Below are 19,973 nucleotides of genomic sequence, written 5' to 3'. Positions count from 1 at the left end.
ATTTAAGTTTCTAAGATAAGTAGTGTAAAACTAACTAGCTTTATAAACACTTTGATCTATGTGAAGACACATTTAGCTAAAAAGAAATTCTTGTCTTTAACAAATTAGTCATGTTTCATGACTCCTTTTTTTTTTTTTTTTTTCTTGGTACTTCACTTTACTAATGATCAGATCCACATGTATTTTTGTGAGTGGATATGCATTGCTAAGGACTTCATTTGGACAACTTTAAAGGCGATTTTCTCAATATTTTGATTTTTTTGCACCTTCAGATTCCAGATTTTCAAATAGTTGTATCTTGGCCAAATATTGTCCTAGCCTAACAAACCATGTCAATGGAAAGTTTATTTATTCAGCTTTCAGATGATGTATAAATCTCAATTTCAATAAATTGACACTTATGACTGGTTTTGTGGTCACATTTGGTCACTCGCGGCATTCAGTAGTCAGATTATTTCCTAATATTTGAAACGCTGTATATCAGTCCACTCATCCGGGTAAGTAAAACCAACTCTATACTTTCATGACTCACTGTAGATTCACTCCCTCCATCTTGCATCTTGATTATAATGAAAATGACCTCTGATGACTTCAACTTTAATATTATTGTAAAACTTTTGAAGTGTTATTGCTAACAGACAGTTGTTTTGTTGCCTTATTAATAGTCTGTTTTTTAGGCCTTTTAGTATAAATATAAAAACTCCCTCCTTCAGGTCTACCCTTACGTGTGCTGTTTTGTTGTGAAATATTTTATGTTTTTGTTTTGTTTTTTTTAAAGTAAATGTAAAAATAACTTGTATATTGTTAATATTTAAGATGAACACTGGGTAGAAGCAATTTTAAAATGTGAGTATAAAATATGACACGTCATGCTTTTCAGGATATTTATTTGTACATCTCTCAATCGTTTATTGCATTGCATTATGTTTTGCTTCCCACATTTAAAACTTCAGTGCTTTGATAATAAAACTAAGCATTTAAATATAATCTTACTAAGACATTTTATTGAGACATAGAGTGACAACTGATATGTAAATGCATTTTAAGTAGTCTTCTATACTATTATGAAGATCTCATTGCAAACTATCAGAATTTCATCTTACTTTTTGGCCATATAAATATCAGTAACTGAACCAAATTTCATATTTTTGCTTTGGGCCACTGAATAAAACTGAGTTGTTTTTCTCCTCCTCGAGTATGAGCTCTATAATCTATTTTATTATACTATATGTGTCATTATTTCACATGTCAGGCTTTACAGGGTTATGAAAATATTCAAGTAAGATGAAAATAATTTAATATTCAGTAAAGCAATATCTCATGGCCATGTGTATTTATTTGGTGAGTAGCCTTAAGCGAGATAATGTACAGTCAGGCGGGTTTTACCACAAAATAAGCACAATATCCATCTACATTTTTCAAACTTCATCCTTTCATTTGCTTTCCTGTAGTTTTAAGTGGGATCAGTGATCATCACATGATGTCAGCTCAGTTCCAATGGGAAAAACCAGCATGCAGAAAAACATACAGTGTATGCCATAAAAGCATGTTCTGACTGGCATGTGTTTGTTTTCAGTAGAAGAACAGAAAACAGCTGGTATACTCACCTGCAAATCACTGGCAGGGAGGTGAGATGCCTTCAGATTCATTTCTGTGTGATAGTGTTCCTCTGTTGAGTCTCTGATCCTTTGAGCTCTTCTGACAGTGCAGTATCAGCTTATTCTCAGCTCTCAGTTATGTCATGCTGGCAGAAGAACAGCACAGATATTGACTACACAGCAGTCTACAGCCTGATGAATGCTTCTGTTCTCTGCATGCTTATGACATGTTAAGTACTGTGTATCATTTCCCAATTGTAATCTGACATCAGAGTAGAAATACTTCCTTTGCTTACCCCCTTCTTTACTATGTGCTCTTTTGATCAATCATAGTCTTGTTTTGGGTTTTATTTTTGCACTCAAAGAGTGAATTAATGTTTTATTAATGATGTCATTCATAATTCATCACTGGTGATGTCTGCATTATTCAAGGAGGACTCCATTACTACAGTATATTTCATTAGTTATTCAGGCAAACTGCTCAGCTTGATGTTTTTTAAACTGAGCTTTTCCATTAGAAGATTTTGTTTCATTAATAATCTTAATTTATGTGTACACATTTAGTACTTTTTATATTGTGTTTAATGTATTACACAATTGTTAATCTACTAGACCACAACCAAAATTCTTTAGTTACCAAATATATATATATATATATATAAAAACTCATCTTGTATGGTTCATTATTGTCTCATATATAATGTGTTGCATGTCATTCCAGATCAGTCTAGTTACTCATGTAGAATGTCATGGACCAGAATATATCGTTCATAGCCTGTAAACTGTTTAATCTCACATAAACAGCTGACCATCTGACGCACAGCAGAGTGGGAGAGCAACCCTGTCTGATTCCATCAGAGATTACTGCTCTCAGGCCTCAGGGGTCCTTCACAGCCTCTATTTCCTGTGTCAATCATCATTCTGTGGTCCTTAACCAATCCACAGCCACCAGGTGGGTTGATATTTACTATCATCATCCAATCACATCGCATCACACCAAAGAATTCCTGCTGAGCTGTGACTTTCAGCTGACTATTCTTATATTTTTAGCATGGAAAGTAAGGAATGATTCAGCTGTTTTTGTTTGATTTTTCACAGTCTATTTGCAGGTCTGCAGCAAATACAACATATTGTTTAAATTTTCCCAAAACAGTGGTATTGTTAACCCTATATATCTTAACATATATATATATATATATATATATATAGATAGATAGATATATATAGATATATATAGATATATATAGATATAGATATATTACTGTATACTATTTTCTATATATGTATATATATAGAGAGAGAATAGTATACAGTAATGTATATGTACGTGTGTGTGTATTATTATATTAACATGCTATGCCTTGAATGTATATAATATAGTATATATTAAGGCATACATAACAGTAATTTATATATATATATATATATATATATATATATATATATATATATATATATATATATATATATATAAATACACGAAAATAATATACAATATACAAAAATATTATATATATAAATATGACTAAGCAAAGGAATATTATATTATATTATATTATATTATATTATATTATATTATATTATATTATATTATATTATATTATATTATATTATGTTATGTTATATTACTTTCCTAAAACTAAATTTTAAACTGTAAATTTTCCCAAAACATGGGTAATGTTAACCCTACATATCTTAACAGGAATATTCTATCCTCATAATGTTATATGTATTAACATGCTAAACACTGAATGTATATAATATATACATAACAGTAATGTATATGTATGTGTGTGTATATTATTATATTATATTAACATACTATACATTGAATGTATATAATATATATATATATATGTATATATATATATATATATATATATGTATATATATATATTATATATATATATATATATGTGTGTATGTGTGTGTGTGTGTGTGTAAAAATGACTAAGCAAATGAATATATTATATTATATTATCATTCAATCGTACTATACACATTATATATAGCACACATTTATATGTATAAAAATATAACTAAGCTATTATATTATATTATATTATATTATATTATATTATATTATATTATATTATATTATATTATATTATATTATATTATATTATATTGTACACATTACACAAACATATTTTACTGTGGTAATGGTAAAATGTTTATTTTCATGGGCCAGATAAGAATGTTTATACACTCAAATGAATTCCCATAAAGAAATAAACAACCTAGATTTGAGTCAGAGCACATGTTCCCCAAGGTGCAAGAGGATGGCAATAATTGTAAAAAGCATCTGGTTTTAATGCACTGCTGGCTAGAGCGTAATAAATATGTAATCAGTCTGTTCGACATTGCTGTGAGAAGCAGTGCGTGTCTGCTGTGTGTGTGTGGAGGGGGGTGTGGGTGGAGGCAGTAGCTGCAGCACGACTTAAATGCACTGCAGCATCCAGCAGGTTCTGTCTCTCTGCATCCTGTTCTCTTGCGCCTGCTCGCCTCTCTCTCTCTTTCTCGCTCTCATTCCCCTGCTCTCCATCCAGAGTGTCCGTGTATCCGTCTGTCCCGGCACAGAATCTCTCTGTATTCCTTTCTCCTGTCATCTGAAACTTTCAGTATATAGCCAGACACCGTCAACCCTTGCAAACCCTGCCAGGCCCAATCCATCTGCAGAGCACCATCGTCAAACTCAACGTCCAGGATGGATGTTCTAATGAAGGGATTCTCCATGGCCAAGGAAGGAGTGGTGGCCGCCGCTGAGAAAACTAAAGCTGGGGTTGAAGAGGCAGCTCTCAGGACCAAGGAAGGGGTCATGTATGTGGGTAAGTGCAGATGTTTGCTGCTAGTCTGTGTGTGTGTGTGTGTGTCCCACACAGGGGAAAATAATGCAACATTGACAGTGGTAATAATAGCTGTGTTCTGTAAAGGTCTTTGCAATTATTCTCAATGGATTTAATGCAGATGTGATGGATGAGTCTGCATTCCATTAGTATATGTGTGTGTGAGAGTGTATGTGTGTGTGTGTTTTGAGGAGAGGAGGGTCTCAGTGAGGTTGTGCTCTAGTCTGCTGAGGAGCTGTTAGAGTGTAGATGGAGGCAGCTGCGAATGTGAGATTCATGAATGATAAAAAAAAAAATGCTGCAAAAATGGTGCAGGCAACGAAACCTGGGGTGTGGTGAAGCAGTACAGACCTGAACGGGACAAAGTAAAAGCTCATAAATACAATGACAGCGTGCACTAATATTTCAAATAAATAGATTAATGTTTTTGACACATAATAAACACAGACACACTGTTTTACACGCAGTCATACTTAATAATTTGAATAATTTTGTTTTTATTTAATTTAATAAAGTCTAGTATGCTCACAATTGCCATTATCCATCTTGTCTATAATATAATATAATATAATATAATATAATATAATATAATATAATATAATATAATATAATATAATATAATATAATATAATATTTTAATGCATAAAAATACATTGTGTAGAAATACCATTTTTAGGCGGGATTTGCTTTTTTACCTTTTTTTTACACTTATTTTCTGCATGCATTCATGTGCATGTGAATAAGAGATATACCTGTTATTTATCTATCCAATGCATTATAATAATTCTGGACGTTATTTCATCCTGCATGCACTATAAAGTGTTGTTTATGTGCATGTGAACGAGAGAGAAAGTAAGGGGGGGCATGAAGAGCGGATCAGCTGAGCACTGCAGCATTTACTCCCTCCCTCTCTGTGCTCGCCGTCTCCATGCGTATGTGTGTTTGAGAGAGAGCGTGTGCCGATGCAGCAGGATTTGCCTGGTTGTGAGTGGACTGTGATGACTAACCCTCATCCTCTCCCCACGCCACCATAGATAGAGAGAGAGATGGAGAAATCAGGTGCAGTGCTCAGTGTTATGTCATAGGCTTGTGGCCCCGTAGCATCTGCTTATGCTCATCAACACAGAAATGAACAGATGGCAGAGACGGAAAATACAAACACAGTTCAACGTAAAACGATGACTATATAGGATAAATTTAATGGACAGCGTCTCAAAATGACCTACACACCGTAGAGCGTTCCAGAAAACACATTAAACACTCAACAATCCTCAATGTAATTTTCATCACCTATAACTCGACAGTGGTAATCTTACCTAATCCAATCAGATCAACAATCAACCCAGCATGCATTTGGGTGCGATGTAATCTTTATAAGCACTCCTCCACCAAGGTCACCTGTGCAGAGGTCACAGGCCTGCAAATCCGCTCTCACCAAAGTACATGAATTGTCAGGAGGCTTCAGAGTGCTTATATGGCATTGTGTGCACTAGGGTGTGAAGTCATTACTCAGGTTGATTGTTACAAAGGCAGGTTACTTATTCTCCGTTTGCGAGTGAGTGGGTTACTGCGTTTGGTACTGTGAATGGCCTTTGATCCAGGCCTGTATTTTCTGAAGATGCAGTGTCATCAGCATCAGCGTATGACGCAGTATCATACGCTGATCTCCCCTCGACTGCAACTGAACGCTTTATCTACAAGCAGCTCAGATTTCTTCAACAAACAGATCATGTGTATTTGAAAAGCAAACAGCGCAGATAGACTTTGATATATATAAAGAGATCTCCTTTAAGGCATGTATAGAAAGAATGCTCAGCCATGCAGAAACTGCTCAAAACTAAAGCTTTCATGTAAAGAAAGACAGAGATAGATGGAGAAAGAGTGTTAGAGATGGACATACAGGAATATGGAAGCAGGATGTATCCAAATATTACACAATTTGCTTAGACTGCACTAACAACCGACAAGCTGAAATGATGTCCGTGTTTTGAATTTTTAAATGTATGATGACAGCAAGGCTCTAATCTGTGTAATAGATATTGAGGGTAAATGACAGACAAACTCTTTGAAGCGTGTAGTGTCTGTTAATGAAGTATTTGGTATCTTATCAGCTTTAAAGGGTTAGTTCACACAAAAATGAAAATTCTGTCATTAATTACTCACCCTCATGTCATTCCACACCCGTAAGACCTTCGTTCATCTTCGGAACACAAATTAAGATATTTTTGATAAAATCCGATGGCTCAGTGAGGCCTGCATCTCCAGCAAGACAATTAACACTTACATTGCCTAGAAAGCTACTAAAGACATATTTAAAACAGTTCATGTGACTACAGTGGTTCAATCTTAATGTTATAAAGCGATGAGAATACTTTTTATGCACCAAAAATAACAAAATAACGACTTTATTCAACAATATCTAGTGGTGGGCGATTTCAAAAAACAGCTTTATTAAGCTTCACAAATCTTTTGCTTTGAATCAGAAGTTCGGAGCGTGTATCAAACTGCTAAAGTCACGCCCCCCAGTGGTGAGCCATTGAAATTTCGAAACACTTATGACGTAACGAAGCCTCGTTTACTGAAATCACGTGACTATGGCGCTCCGAACCTCTGATTTTTTTTTTGAACATGAACTGTGTTAAATGCGTCTTTAGTAGCTTTCTGGGCAATGTATGTGTTAATTGTCTTGCTGGAGATGCAGGCTTCACTGAGCCATCGGATTTTATGAAAAATATCTAATTTGTGTTCCGAAGATGAACAAAGGTCTTACAGGTGTGGAACGACATGAGGGTGAGTAATTAATGACACAATTTTCATTTTTTGGTGAACTAACTCTTTAAAGTGGTGCTGGAATTCCACTCTGTTTTCATTGGTCTGTATAGTCCTCTATCACCAGTGAATAGAGATGTAAGCAGGTTTAAATGATGAGATTAGAGATCTATGAATGAATTTGCATTTTGTATATGTCTTAATGTCTCAAGTATGTTGCATATTGTTGAAAATCTGTCTGTGTATTTTGCATATTTGTATATTGTTTTGTTTATTGTGTTTGTGCATTTGTATATTTTTTCAACTATAATTAAACACAAATATATATATATACATATATATATATATATATATATATATATATATACACATATATATATATCTGTGTGTGTGTGTGTGTGTGTAACTGACAGTGAAATGTACAGTGAATATGCAGCACAAACTAGTCATGCTGTTCTAAAACCATTGTCTATTGTCTATTATTATGACCATATCTATGTAAAAACTACATACACTACCATTCAAAAGTTTGGGGTCAGTAAGAAAAACAAGAATGATGTATTAAATGGATCAAAAGTGACATTTAAAGGCATTTATAATGTAACAAAGGTTTCTTTTTTTTTTAGATAAATGCTTTTCTATTCATCAAAGAATCCTGAAATACACATATCGCATATTAAGCAGCACAACTGTTTACAACATTGATAATATGAAATGTTATTTATAATTGTAATAATATTTCACCTACTATTCTTACTGTATTTTTGATCAAACAGACGCAGCCTTGGTGAGACTTCATTCAAAAACATTAAAAAATCTTACCAACCCCAAACTTTTGAACCGTATATTATTTTTCACATTTTGACTCAGAACATCCATAAATAGAATGGCTTTTCCTCTGTGTGCTTTTATATGCTCATTCTTCCATATAGTTGGCAAATAGGGTTGTTGAACCAATCTCATGAAGAGCATTTCATGTTTATTTCTCATGTTTCAGGTAACAAGACAAAGGAGGGAGTGGTGTCAGGCGTAAACACAGGTGAGAAATTAAAAAGTGTGCCTATTTAGAAAATAGAAATTGAGAAATGAGAAGTCATTGACATCTACTGTCTGTAAAATCGACCCTCACAGTTGCCAATAGGACCACCGACCAGGCGAATATTGTGGGTGAAACAGCGGTAGGCAGCGCTAATGACATGGGACAGAAGACAGTAGAGGGGCTGGAGAACGTGGGTGCATCAACCGGCATGGTCAACCCGGTGAGTGACTGCGCTCTCATGTGGTTCTCCACTGGCACCAGATGTCGCCCTTTCTCCTTTTAGATAACCCAAAGATTGACATCTTTTAATTAACATTATCTTTATGTTTAATCTTTCAGGTGTATTGCGTTTCAAAGACCTTTGAATTACTTAAGTCTAGCTTGAGGGATCTATGTCTTACCTGGGTTAACCACAAAAGGCAGTTTTGTGTGATAATACTGCAGTCTACTATAGCTACTGTAGAAATGCTGTATGTTGTGTCTAACATATTCTGTTTGTTTCCCCCCTGGACAACTGTGCTATTGACAGGATGAGGCTTTATATGAGGTGCTTATGAAATGGGGTTGGGAATGGTGGTTTAGTTTGTAGAAAGAAATGTGCTACAGCCTGTGAATGTGGAATATATACTCCATGCTGCATTTGAGATTTAGCTGACTGCTATATGACACACACCACACAGATGGGGCGAATGTGCGCAACCATCCATATAACAGCAGAGTTCACTTACCTTCATTCAGTCCCCACTGGAGTCATTCTCTTCATTCTGCATAATGAGACCGAATGGCTACATTGATTACCTGGATTCTCATCAGTTCCCATTAAGTTAATGATCTAATACTGTCAGTGTTCAGTAATTTGCTGGAAAGAAAACTCTACTATTGCACAGAACTCAGGGGAGCAAATCTGTGTTATTTTAGTATTATTTATATACTATTATATAAATAACAATAAGTGAATTGTTGCAAGAGAAGCAAATCTTCACATAATAACACATGTGGGTGACCTGAATGACAAGCAAAGATGTCTAATACAATCATTCCCATTGCATCAGCTAACAGCCTGTGCACTCTGTCTTGTCTTCTACCAGAACATGCAATCTGGCAGAACAGAACAGATGCAACAAAATATGATTCACCAAGTAAATGACACTAAAGCAGTTACACTTTCACATCCTCAGACAGCTTATCAATGACAGTGTGCCACTGCATTCTGCATTTTTAACTGCTCATGGATAATGCATGTTTTCCCTGGGCAATATTTGTTACTTGCTGTTGCTCCTTTTTAAAATAATGTTAAATGATGGTCTTATAAATTTCTACATGTTCAATATTAATCTTAATACTAATGTTTTTAATGTTTGAATATCGTGCATGCAGGAATGATGCCTTATAGAACCAAAGTTTTGCCTTCAAAACATAATTTAATACATGTATTAATATGTATTTATTAATATAAAAGTCCTTAAACTGCTCTATAGCACAAAAAACCTTTCTGGAAGTCACAGATCAGTTTTCATTCTCATAATTGGTTATTGTAATTTTTTTTATTACTGTTATATTACACATATTCAGAGAGCAATGCTTCAAAATCATCAAAAAAAAAATTAAAATGACCCTATTTACGTTCACATTCTTGTTGTATTGTGGATGATTCATGGGTGCACTTTACTTTAAAGGGATAATTCACCCAAAAATGAAAATTCTGTGATTAATTACTCACCCTCATGTCATTCCACAGCCGTAAGACTTTGGTTCATCTTCGAAACATAAATGAAGATCTTTTTGATGAAATCTGAAATCTTTCTATCCCTCCATTGACAGCCTATGTAACTACCACTTTCAAGGACCAGAAATGTAGCAAAGATATCATTAAAGGGTTAGTTCACCCAAAACTGAAAATTTCTGTAACTAATAACTTGCCCTGATGTTGTTCCACACCCATAAGACCTTCGTTCATCTTCAGAACACAAATTAAGACATTGCCAGCAAGATAATTAACACTTTCAAATGCCAGAAAGCTACTAAAGACATATTTAAAACAGTTCATTTGACTACAGTGGTTCAAGCTTAATGTTATGCAGCAACGAGAATACTTTTTGTGCACCAAAAAAACAAAATAACGACTTTATCGTATCTAATATCTGATGGGCGATTTCAAAACACTGCTTCATGAAGCTTCGAAGCTTTACAAATCTTTTGTTTCGAATCAGTGGTTCGGAGTATATATCAAACTGCTAAAGTCACGTGATTTTAGTAAACAAGGCTTCGTTATGTCATAAGTGTTTTGAAATTTCAATCGTTCACCACTGGGGGCATGACTTTAGCAGTTTGATACACAACATGAGGGTGAGTAATTAATGACAGAATTTTCATTTTTTAATTGAACTATCCCTTTAAAGGACTAGAAATGTAGCAAAGACATTAAAGTAATCCATGTGACTCGAATTATTTAACTTCAATTTTTTGAAGAGATGCGAGTGGTTTGTTTGTTTGAGGGTGAGTAATTAATGACAGAATTATAATGAGACAGGGCCTCATTTATAAAATGTTGCGTAGAAACTGATAAAATCTCTGCATACATACGTTTTATAAATTTATAGACTTGACTGACTATAAATTAAATGTTTGTTCGCTATGTCTCATCAAAATCTAACTTACTCTGCCTCTGAAAGGACTTTCCTTTTTGGCAAACATCACAGATCACAACATTTTTTAAATTTTGTTGAAGGAAGGAAAGATTTGGTTGGGGATGTAGAGAAGAAAGATAGGACTAAGACTGAGACAGAGTCATTTGAGGAGGACAGTGACTCAGCAGAAGAGCCCAGCACAGCTGTACCGCAGAGTCAGAACAAATAGAGAGAGACAGAAGAAGATGTGCCTGCCAGCTGCATTCACCTTCCAAAGGAACTCCATGGCCATCGATTACATCCCTCCCTTCTTCCCTCCATCTCTGCAGAGACAGCAGTCATAACACACTGCAGTAAAGAGACACAGGGAGTGTCTGAGAGGCCTGTGGCTGTGCTGCATCCCTGCATGTCTGAATGGATATTATTTAGTATGGCTATGACAAAAGCAATGTATTTGATCTCTGTATGAAGATTTACTGCTGAATATATGAATGCCAGATGGAACTAAAGACAAGAGCAGCTGTGTCTTGGATCTTAATGGTGTCTGTATTCCACAGGGTGACTTCTCCCATGGGGGCGGCATGGAAGGAGGAGAGGGTGGAGAGGTGAGAACAGAGAAAAAGCACTTTCCATAAAAAAGTATACAGGTTGTCCCATTGTTTATTTATTTATTTGTTTGATAAACTTATTTCTGACATAAAATTAGCATGTCATAAATTTTAAACAAATGTGTATTCTCCCCTTAAAATTGACGATTTGGCCTGTTCCACCTAAGAGGTCTTATAGCCATTGAATAATTTTCACAAAAAAAAAAAAAAATAATAATAATAATAAAATAAAATTATATATATATACCACTGTGTTTGGGGTTGATAAATCTCTTATGCTCATCAAGTTTGCATTGAATTGATCAAAACTACAATAAAAAAAAAAAAAAGTAATATTGTAAAATATTACAATTTAAAATAACTGTTTTCTATTTTCATATATATTTTACTATATGCAATTTAGTTAGATGGTAAAGCTGAATTTTCAGCAGCCATTTCTTCAGTCTTCAGTAGGGTTGGGTATCATTTTAATTTTAACGATTCCAATTCTGATTCCGCTTATCGGTTCTGATTCTTATCGATTCCAGTAAGGTAAAAAACAACAATTACATCTTAGATAACATTCACATTTATTTTAAGTCTTATTGCAAAACATTTCATTGTATCTGAATACCATGAACAAAAATCAACATTCTAAAGAACACTTAGGCTACACAAGGAACTTTTGCCTATTGTTTAAAAATACCATAGCAAAAACAACTAGCCTAAATATAAATTTCAAGCATTATTGAAGACAAGTAAACACTCTGTAATTAAAAAAGAACAAATAAACAAATTATCAATCACACAAATAAATTTGATTGAAATAGTGTTTTAAGATTTTCAAGTATTCAGGTACAGAAACTGTAATCAAATGTAAAATAACACTGCTCATTATTTGAATTTTCTCTTTGTGTTTTGTTGTTAGGCTGCTGTCACTTTAAGATCTGCACGGATCCAATAAACTGTCATGCGTTTTCTTTGTCAACTGTTTACATTCACTTAAGACATAACCGACTCTGTTTATGAGGATATTTTGACATATTTTTGTGTGTATTTGTCCGTTCAAGTGCAAAAAGACGCAGAAGAGAACTCCGTTGTATCGCGCAATATTCAATATGAGAGGCGGCTTTCTGTGCACACATTTTGGATGCGTGCACAGCACAGAAAGCAGCGTTGTGGGTCTTCTTGCGTTTGAATGGTTTAAAGTCATATTAAAATGCACACAAAGGAATCGATAAGAGGAATCTAAGTTTTAATTTTATAACAAGTATCCGATTCTTAAGCTTATCCGATTCCAGAATTGGAATCGATTTTTGATTCCCAACCCTTGTCTTCAGTAAAATTTTAAATGTCTTTACTGCTACTTTGGATCAATTTAATGCGTTCATGCTGAATAAAAGTATTGTTTTTTTCCCTTTTTTAAAATCCTACTGACCCCAGAGTTTTGAATGATAGTTTGTATACAATAATTATCTATAAAATATAGAATATATAATATTCTATAATGAATGGATGGATGAATGCTTTATATATTCTTATGTTTATTGCTAGAAAATTGACCTCCTGAGCCAATTCTGATTATTTTATCAGGTTAAACACTTGCCTTCACTGTCCATTTCCTGAAAAAGAAAAAAAGAATGACTTGATTCTGAACTCTCTCCATGGAAAGTGTCCAAAGCATCTGTGCAGATAAGAATGACTTATTCTGTGTTGAACATCAATGTTTTTCTTTCATTTCATCAGGGTTATTAGTCCAGAGGCCTGAAGCTGAAACGGTCCCCTCTCTTCCCTCTGACTCTCCACCTCTGAGTTTCTGCTCCAAAGCCTCACCTCGACCCGACTCCAGATGTTACCGATATTTTTTTGTGACTGTATGGAAAACCAGAGTTGAAAAAGACTTTCCCCGAGCCCTGTAGCCTTTAGATGTGTGACGCTTCCCCTCCTCTTCATCTGTGGTGTCGTCATGCTGTTCTCTAGTGTTATTGCCATTCCTCTGCCCGTCCACACCTCATCAGACACACTCAAACATACACCCTCTCTCACTCCTTACACAAAAAAATGGACAGGAACCGTGAAGCCCAGAGGCTGATATCAGAGGTTGAGGTGGTGTTTTAGGACCATGGCTGGAAAAAAAGATACCCGCATGACCAGAAATGTAAGAAAAGCAATACATCTCATTTCATCAGGGCATGTAGCAATGTGCGTCTGGATCTTTGTAAGATCGTAGCCATGTTTCGATTTATTTAGTCTTGAAAATGCTGCAATGTACACAAGTTGTGTGTACATTAAGAGATACATTACATTCCTTTAGTTCAGTATGTGTGCAGAATAGAGTTACTGTGTGCTTGATCAATAGACTTACCGTGTGATTTGTTAGAGTAAGAACAAATATGTTTATTCACAAAATGTGAACGCATACTGTATACATAGATACTGTAAAACAAAAAAAATGATTATCCGTATTGATGTAGCTGTGCTAGACTTGCATCTTTCCATCTGCTTGTATATGTGAGATTTGGTTCAATTTGGTTTTGAGTGAGGTTTGTCTGTTGAAAAAGGGTTTTTAAATCCTTCGGCTGCTAGGACAAGAAGAAAAGACAGTCTTTCGAAGTTGTGGAAAGAAATCAAATCTTCAAACACATTCTGTTTCGTCCTGATTTTGTTGCAATGCATGTGAAGTCGGTGTGTGATCATGAATTTGTGATGCCCGCAATGTAAAAGCAATACTACAGCACCATTGAAAAGTTTGTCATTGGTCTGTTCTATAGCACTGTGCTATATGCTGACTCTAGGAGCTGTGTTTTACCAAGGGAATGCTAAGAAGTGTAGATCGTTACTAATCAGATGACCGTCTTCATCTTCATTTAGCCTTGCCATCATGGCCACCTAAACCCGTCCCTGTCCTTTCACTCAACGGCGTGTTCAGATCCATCCCAGGCTTGTGTCTGCTGTAGGTACCTAGGACAAAGCTATCAAACATTGCAGTTTGTTCTTTCTTTGAAGCCACAAAAAACTGAAGACTGCATGTTGCCTTATCAGCACTCGTATACTCTCTCTCACACACACACTTATACACACACACTCACAAAATAAATGATCAAAACACAAAAACACTCTTCTCAAGCTTTCTTTCTTTGAGCCTGTCTCTCTTTGCTCTCTCTGAAACACACACACACACACAAACAAATGTCCCACATATATTTTATTTTGGCATCAAAGCAGGCAAGCTGATTTTATAAACTGTATAAGTGAAATAAAGAGTTTTGTTGAAATCTATGCCGAATATGTGTCATTTTTTATTTTGCGAGCGGGAATGGAGAAGTGTCCGTTGCAAATGTACTATGCACTATAAATATAGTATGCACTACAACTATACAGCTGATTACATACCATGCATGCAGAATCTGTAGGATATTGATGTTGGTCCCCTTTTTGCTGCCAAAACAGCCCTGACCCGTCAAGGCATGGACTCCACTAGACCCCTGAAGGTGTGCTGTGGTATCTGGCACCAAGATGTTAGAGAAGTCCTGTAAGTTGTGAGGTGGGGCCTCAATGGATCGGACTTGTTTGTTCAGCACATCCCACAGATGCTCGTTTGGATTGAGATCAGGGGAATTTGGAGGCCAAGTCAACACCTCAAACTCATTGTTGTGCTCCTCAAACCATTCCTGAACCTTTTTTGCTTTGTGGCAGATGAGGCCACAGCCACCAGGGAATACAGGGTGTGCATGGTCTGCAACAATGCTTAGGTAGGTGGTAAAAGTAACATCCACATGGATGGCAGGACCCAAGGTTTCCCAGCAGAACATTGGCCAAAGCATCACACTGCCTCTGCCGGCTTGCCTTCTTCCCATAGTGCATCCTAGTGCCATGTGTTCCCCAGGTAAGTGACTCACACGCACCCGGCTATCCACATGATGTAAAAAAAAATGTGATTTATCAGACCAGGCCACCTTCTTCCATTGCTCCATGGTCCAGTTCTGATGCTCACGTGCCTACTATTGTCACTTTCGGCAGTGGACAGGGGTCAGCATGGGCACCCTGACTGGTCTGCGGCTATGCAGCCCCATACGCAACAAACTGTGATGCACTGTGTATTCTGACACCTTTCTATCAGAACCAGCATTAACTTCTTGCGCAGTTTGAGCTACAGTAGCTCGTCTGTTGGATCAGACCACACACTTCGCTCCCCACATGCATCAATGAGCCTTGGCCGCCCATGACCCTGTCACAGGTTCACCACTGTTCCTTCCTTGGACTACTTTTGATAGATACTGACCACTGCAAACCGGGAACAACCCACAAGAGCTGCAGATTTGGAGATGCTCTGACCCAGTTGTCTACCCATCACAATTTGCCTCTTGTCAAACTCGCTCAAATCCTTACACTTGCCCATTTTTCCTGCTTCTAACACATCAACTTTGAGAACAAAATGTTCACTTGCTGCCTAATATTTCCCACCCACTAACAGGTGCTGTTATGAAGAGATAATCAGTGTTATTCACTTCATCTGTCAGTGGTCATAATGTTATGCCTGATTGGTGTATATATACTGTTTATATGTACCCTCTCCTGTTCGAACCACCCGCTCTAAACGGGACTCGAACCCAGATCTGCCGGCATGGGAGTCGGGTGCTCTAACAAGGAGGCTAAAGACCGCAGTCTCTAGCATCAGTCGCTAGAGCGCCTCTTGAGATCGGGGGAGTAAGGGTTACACGCACAGCTCTTACTGGCCTACGTCCGTTACATATACAGCTCTTTACATATCTCACAGAATCTGTAGGATATTTTTATGTACTACTGCCCTGCTAAAATCTCATATTTGCACATTTTGCACATATCTATCTATATTTATATATTGCACAAGATTCAACATATCTAAATTTGCACACATACTTTTCAAAGGTTTATGTGATTGTTTGCTGTCTTTCGTGATAGTTGTTTAAATCTCTCTGTACTACAACTGAGCATTCAGAATCAAGCACTCCAGAGCGACGTGCATTATGTAAATTTTTCAACATATTTTATTGCAAACTGTTTTGACCATACTTAGTACTGCTTATGCTCACAAAAAGGAATATGAAAACTCTTTAATTCATATATTTGCTCATTGCAACAACTCTTACCACTCACTTACTGTTCTTTGACTTCAGCTCAGTGTACTTGGTATACTTGTTTAAATGTTTTTCACACTGAATGCCCTCTAGCCTTTTCATTTGTTGAAACAAATAGCTTGTTATTGTAAATGAGATGCTATCGTTAAATTCACACAGAAATTGAAATGTTATAAGCGTTGTTAATTGTAGTTACTACCAGCACCACTGGTCACCAGCAATGGAGGGTACAGAGACTAGCAAAAATGAAAAAGTGTGTACTAGCCTGTTTCTGATTCTAAATATAATTTACAGATAAATATTTTTGATTATAATACCATCAGGCAGTATTTGGGGGCTAAAATGACTGTTTATCCTATTTTGAAAGATTTCAAACTAGTTTCCCTTCTCACGCCAGTGGAATTCAGATGAAAGGTAATGAACTGCACAGAAAGCTTTTTTTAGCTAGCGCTGCACAATTAAGATCTGAACTGCTATTCAACAAACAAAAATCAAGCCAAACACATTCACACATTCATACAGATCACAGCAATTATCCACCACTCCTTTAGCACATCACCCTTTGAGAATCCATCAGCACACACCCAGTATAAGAGCAAACCACTGAGTCTGAATATTAGAACAATAGTGCTGCAACTGCAATCATATGTATGGAAAAACCTCTAGATTCTATTTCAAAGAAAAATAAATGAAAGCGAGGCGGGTATCTGTATGTTTGCACATGCTTCGTTGTCTTTTTTTTAACCAAATATTAAGTAATGCTTACAAAAACAGTTTTGTACCATTATGTACCACTATTTCAAATTCCTTGGAGAACCAATAATCATTCAGTCAAATGATGCATTTTTATTTCATTGTACATCACTATGAACAAAAAGTGCCATGGTTTAAAATGTTATTTGGACAAGTAACATGGTAATACTGTGGTATTCTGGAGAACAGAAATCTGACCGTTTGCATGGCCAAAATCACTAATTTGCTTATTTGAGAAACAAGTCTAAGCCTAATGAACTTAAAATTTCTCATTCATTTCTCATTCTCTCCTTGATTTAAAATTTTGAACCCTAGATTTTCAGTGTTGTCTCAAGTGTGGCTTTTCACGTTAGAAGGTATTATAAAGCATATGGAAAAAATAGTAATAGTCACTCCAACCAAAATAGTTTTCACTGTGGTCTCAGGGCTTGTTTACACCTGGGGCCTCATTTATAAAGCGTGCGTACAGATTTGATCTTAGAGTGTGCGTACGCTTAAATCCACGCCAACGCTTATATATATAAAAATTTTCCACTTTGACGTGGAAAAGTGCTTAGAGCCACGTCAGCGTCTGAGCAGACGTACACACTTTTCCTGGTCAGATTACTGCAGGTTTTTGGAAATCTAAGCTATTCTTGCAGTTCGCCAAAGATTTGGACGATGACTGGTGATCTTTTACATGTAAATGACATTAATTTAGTGTCGTTTAAAACGCGGAGAACTGAAACCATTCAGCTGCGCGCAAGTTCAAGATCATTTGCGATTTATAGATTTCACATCTGAAAGAGAGGCGTACGCTCCTTTTCTGTGTGCACGTTCATTCTGTCAATCACACGTATGCACAACGGAGAAATGATCATAAGATCAAATTTAGGAAGGTTTCTGCACAACATTTTATAAATTATAGTATAAAGCATATGGAAAAAATAGCAATAGTCACTACAACCAAAGTAGTTTTCAGTGTGGTCTCAGGGCCTGTTTACACCCGGTCACTTCATGCGTTTTCTCTGATCAGACAGCTATCCGAAGGACCAGGTGTAAATGCTCTCCAAAAAGCGTTCAAGATGGATATAAATCTGATCACTCAAACCACTTCAGGTGGTCTGGGATGCATTCCAGTCAAAACTGAACAAGTCTAAATGCATTTGGTTGTTGAAACTATATGTAAATTTTACTCCTCCCAAAAATGTTAAATAATAAACGTGTGAGAGCGTGTTATAGGCTAAATAACATGTTAGATGTGTCAGCACTACTGCATCATGCATCACAGCAGATGAGCAGCTGAATATCTCTTCAATGGGCAAACTGCTGCAAATGAAATTGAAATTAAGTCGCAGACGCTCAAAACACAATCATCTTCACTAAATGTAACGGAGAGAGACATTTATGTGGCCAAGTGTAATAGGAATCGTTTTGATAAATCAGATAGCTATCTGATCAGCAGAGTTGCCAGGTTTTCCCACCGAATTGCTACTCAAAACTAGCCTAAAACAAAAATCATGTTCTGCTAAATATCATGTTATTTGGGGCTGCTTCAACCCACGGCAACAGTGTTAAAATAGCCCAATTCTGCAGGAAAATCGCAGACTTGGCAACACTGCTGTTCAGTAAAAACGCATGAAGTGACCAGAATTTCAACAAATCCACCAAACATAAACACATTCTTAAGTAAATGCATGAAACAGAAAAAACACAAGGAAAATGATCACAAATGAGTTCAGATGCTGCAATTCTCAAAAGCCAAACCAATCAGTGGAAAAACACTTTCAGCTCGGCTTGACTCATTTTGTCTCATAAATTCTTCAGCTGCTTCCTACATCAGTCACGCAACCCTGTGTTCTCCTCCAACAACAAAAGCTTGTATTTCTAGTACTTCTAATGTGTCCGATGCCATGCGTGTTTACAGTACAAACACTATATACGTATCTGACTCTGAGGGGGTTACTGTTGAAGTTAAATGGCTTGTTTTGGCAATTAAATTGATTGTTGAAAACACTTTCCCCAGCTCTGAATACTCATTTAATGTATAAGAAGAGAAATACGGACATGGAGTGACAGAGTTAAAGAATGCCAGAGAGCTGGGTGAGTTTGAGTGGGTGTTCATCTAACACTTTGGGGGTGTGTGTAAAGATGTTAAACACAACAGCCTATAAGTACGCACGTCTCTGATGCACACGCAGTTCCTGACTGACATCCGACACGAAACATGGACTTCATCAAGGGAGCAGCAGATGGGAAGGTGGACAAGGTAATCGATCAGGCTGGTAAGTTCATTGCAAGGTTACAGTAGCCTCTAATTGATGCCTGAAAACAAATGTAATTTAGTTGCAAGAAGTGGCGCATGCTAGTAATTTCTGTAATTTACAGCTAACCTTACCTAACATGTATAGACAAGATCATTTGCTCTTTTAAATGTTTCATTAGCTGTGGTGGCCAAAGAGAAAGTTGGAGCAATAATCGGAGGAGACAAGAAAAAGGCAGAAGGTGCAAAAGACAAGAAACCGCAAGGAGGTAATATTTTACTTTCCTTTGAATGGATCTCTTAGGAAAATAATCTTAAACAACTCTTCCACTATCATATTCATCCAGTTCAAAGCTCCCTGATCAATGCATTCTGTCTGTGTAGGTGTTGGTGAC

The 19,973-nt window shown here is 36.3% G+C and overlaps 1 protein-coding gene across 2 annotated transcripts; it reads left to right on the top strand.

Moving 5' to 3' along the window:
* The first annotated feature begins 4,012 nt into the window (after nt 1-4,012).
* On the top strand, nt 4,013-14,745 carry LOC127524088 (synuclein-like). 2 transcript variants are annotated; one of them, XM_051915441.1, is made up of 6 exons: nt 4,013-4,426; nt 8,211-8,252; nt 8,345-8,472; nt 8,782-8,799; nt 11,437-11,484; nt 13,213-14,745. In XM_051915441.1, exons 1-6 carry the CDS (start codon nt 4,306-4,308, stop codon nt 13,219-13,221), a joined length of 366 nt encoding a protein of 121 aa, XP_051771401.1. In that variant the 5' UTR covers nt 4,013-4,305; the 3' UTR covers nt 13,222-14,745. The 2 variants fall into 2 exon arrangements, with proteins under 2 accessions (XP_051771401.1, XP_051771402.1); XM_051915442.1 differs by lacking the exon at nt 8,782-8,799 and having other exon boundaries at nt 4,017-4,426.
* Nucleotides 14,746-19,973: the final 5,228 nt, after the last annotated feature.

The sequence above is a fragment of the Ctenopharyngodon idella genome, chromosome 12 (genome assembly GCF_019924925.1).
Source record: "Ctenopharyngodon idella isolate HZGC_01 chromosome 12, HZGC01, whole genome shotgun sequence".
Taxonomy (NCBI): domain Eukaryota; kingdom Metazoa; phylum Chordata; class Actinopteri; order Cypriniformes; family Xenocyprididae; genus Ctenopharyngodon; species Ctenopharyngodon idella.
The sequence above is the reverse complement of the archived record's forward strand: the minus strand, read 5'-3'. Positions and strand labels throughout refer to the sequence as shown.

Bases quoted from the DNA above. Each gene is read 5' to 3' on its own strand.
- LOC127524088 (XM_051915441.1), top strand. From the start codon at position 4,306: ATGGATGTTCTAATGAAGGGATTCTCCATGGCCAAGGAAGGAGTGGTG. The intron at 4,427-8,210 runs GTAAGTGCAGAT...CTCATGTTTCAG, and splicing joins GGAAGGGGTCATGTATGTGG to GTAACAAGACAAAGGAGGGA. The intron at 8,253-8,344 runs GTGAGAAATTAA...CGACCCTCACAG, and splicing joins GGTGTCAGGCGTAAACACAG to TTGCCAATAGGACCACCGAC.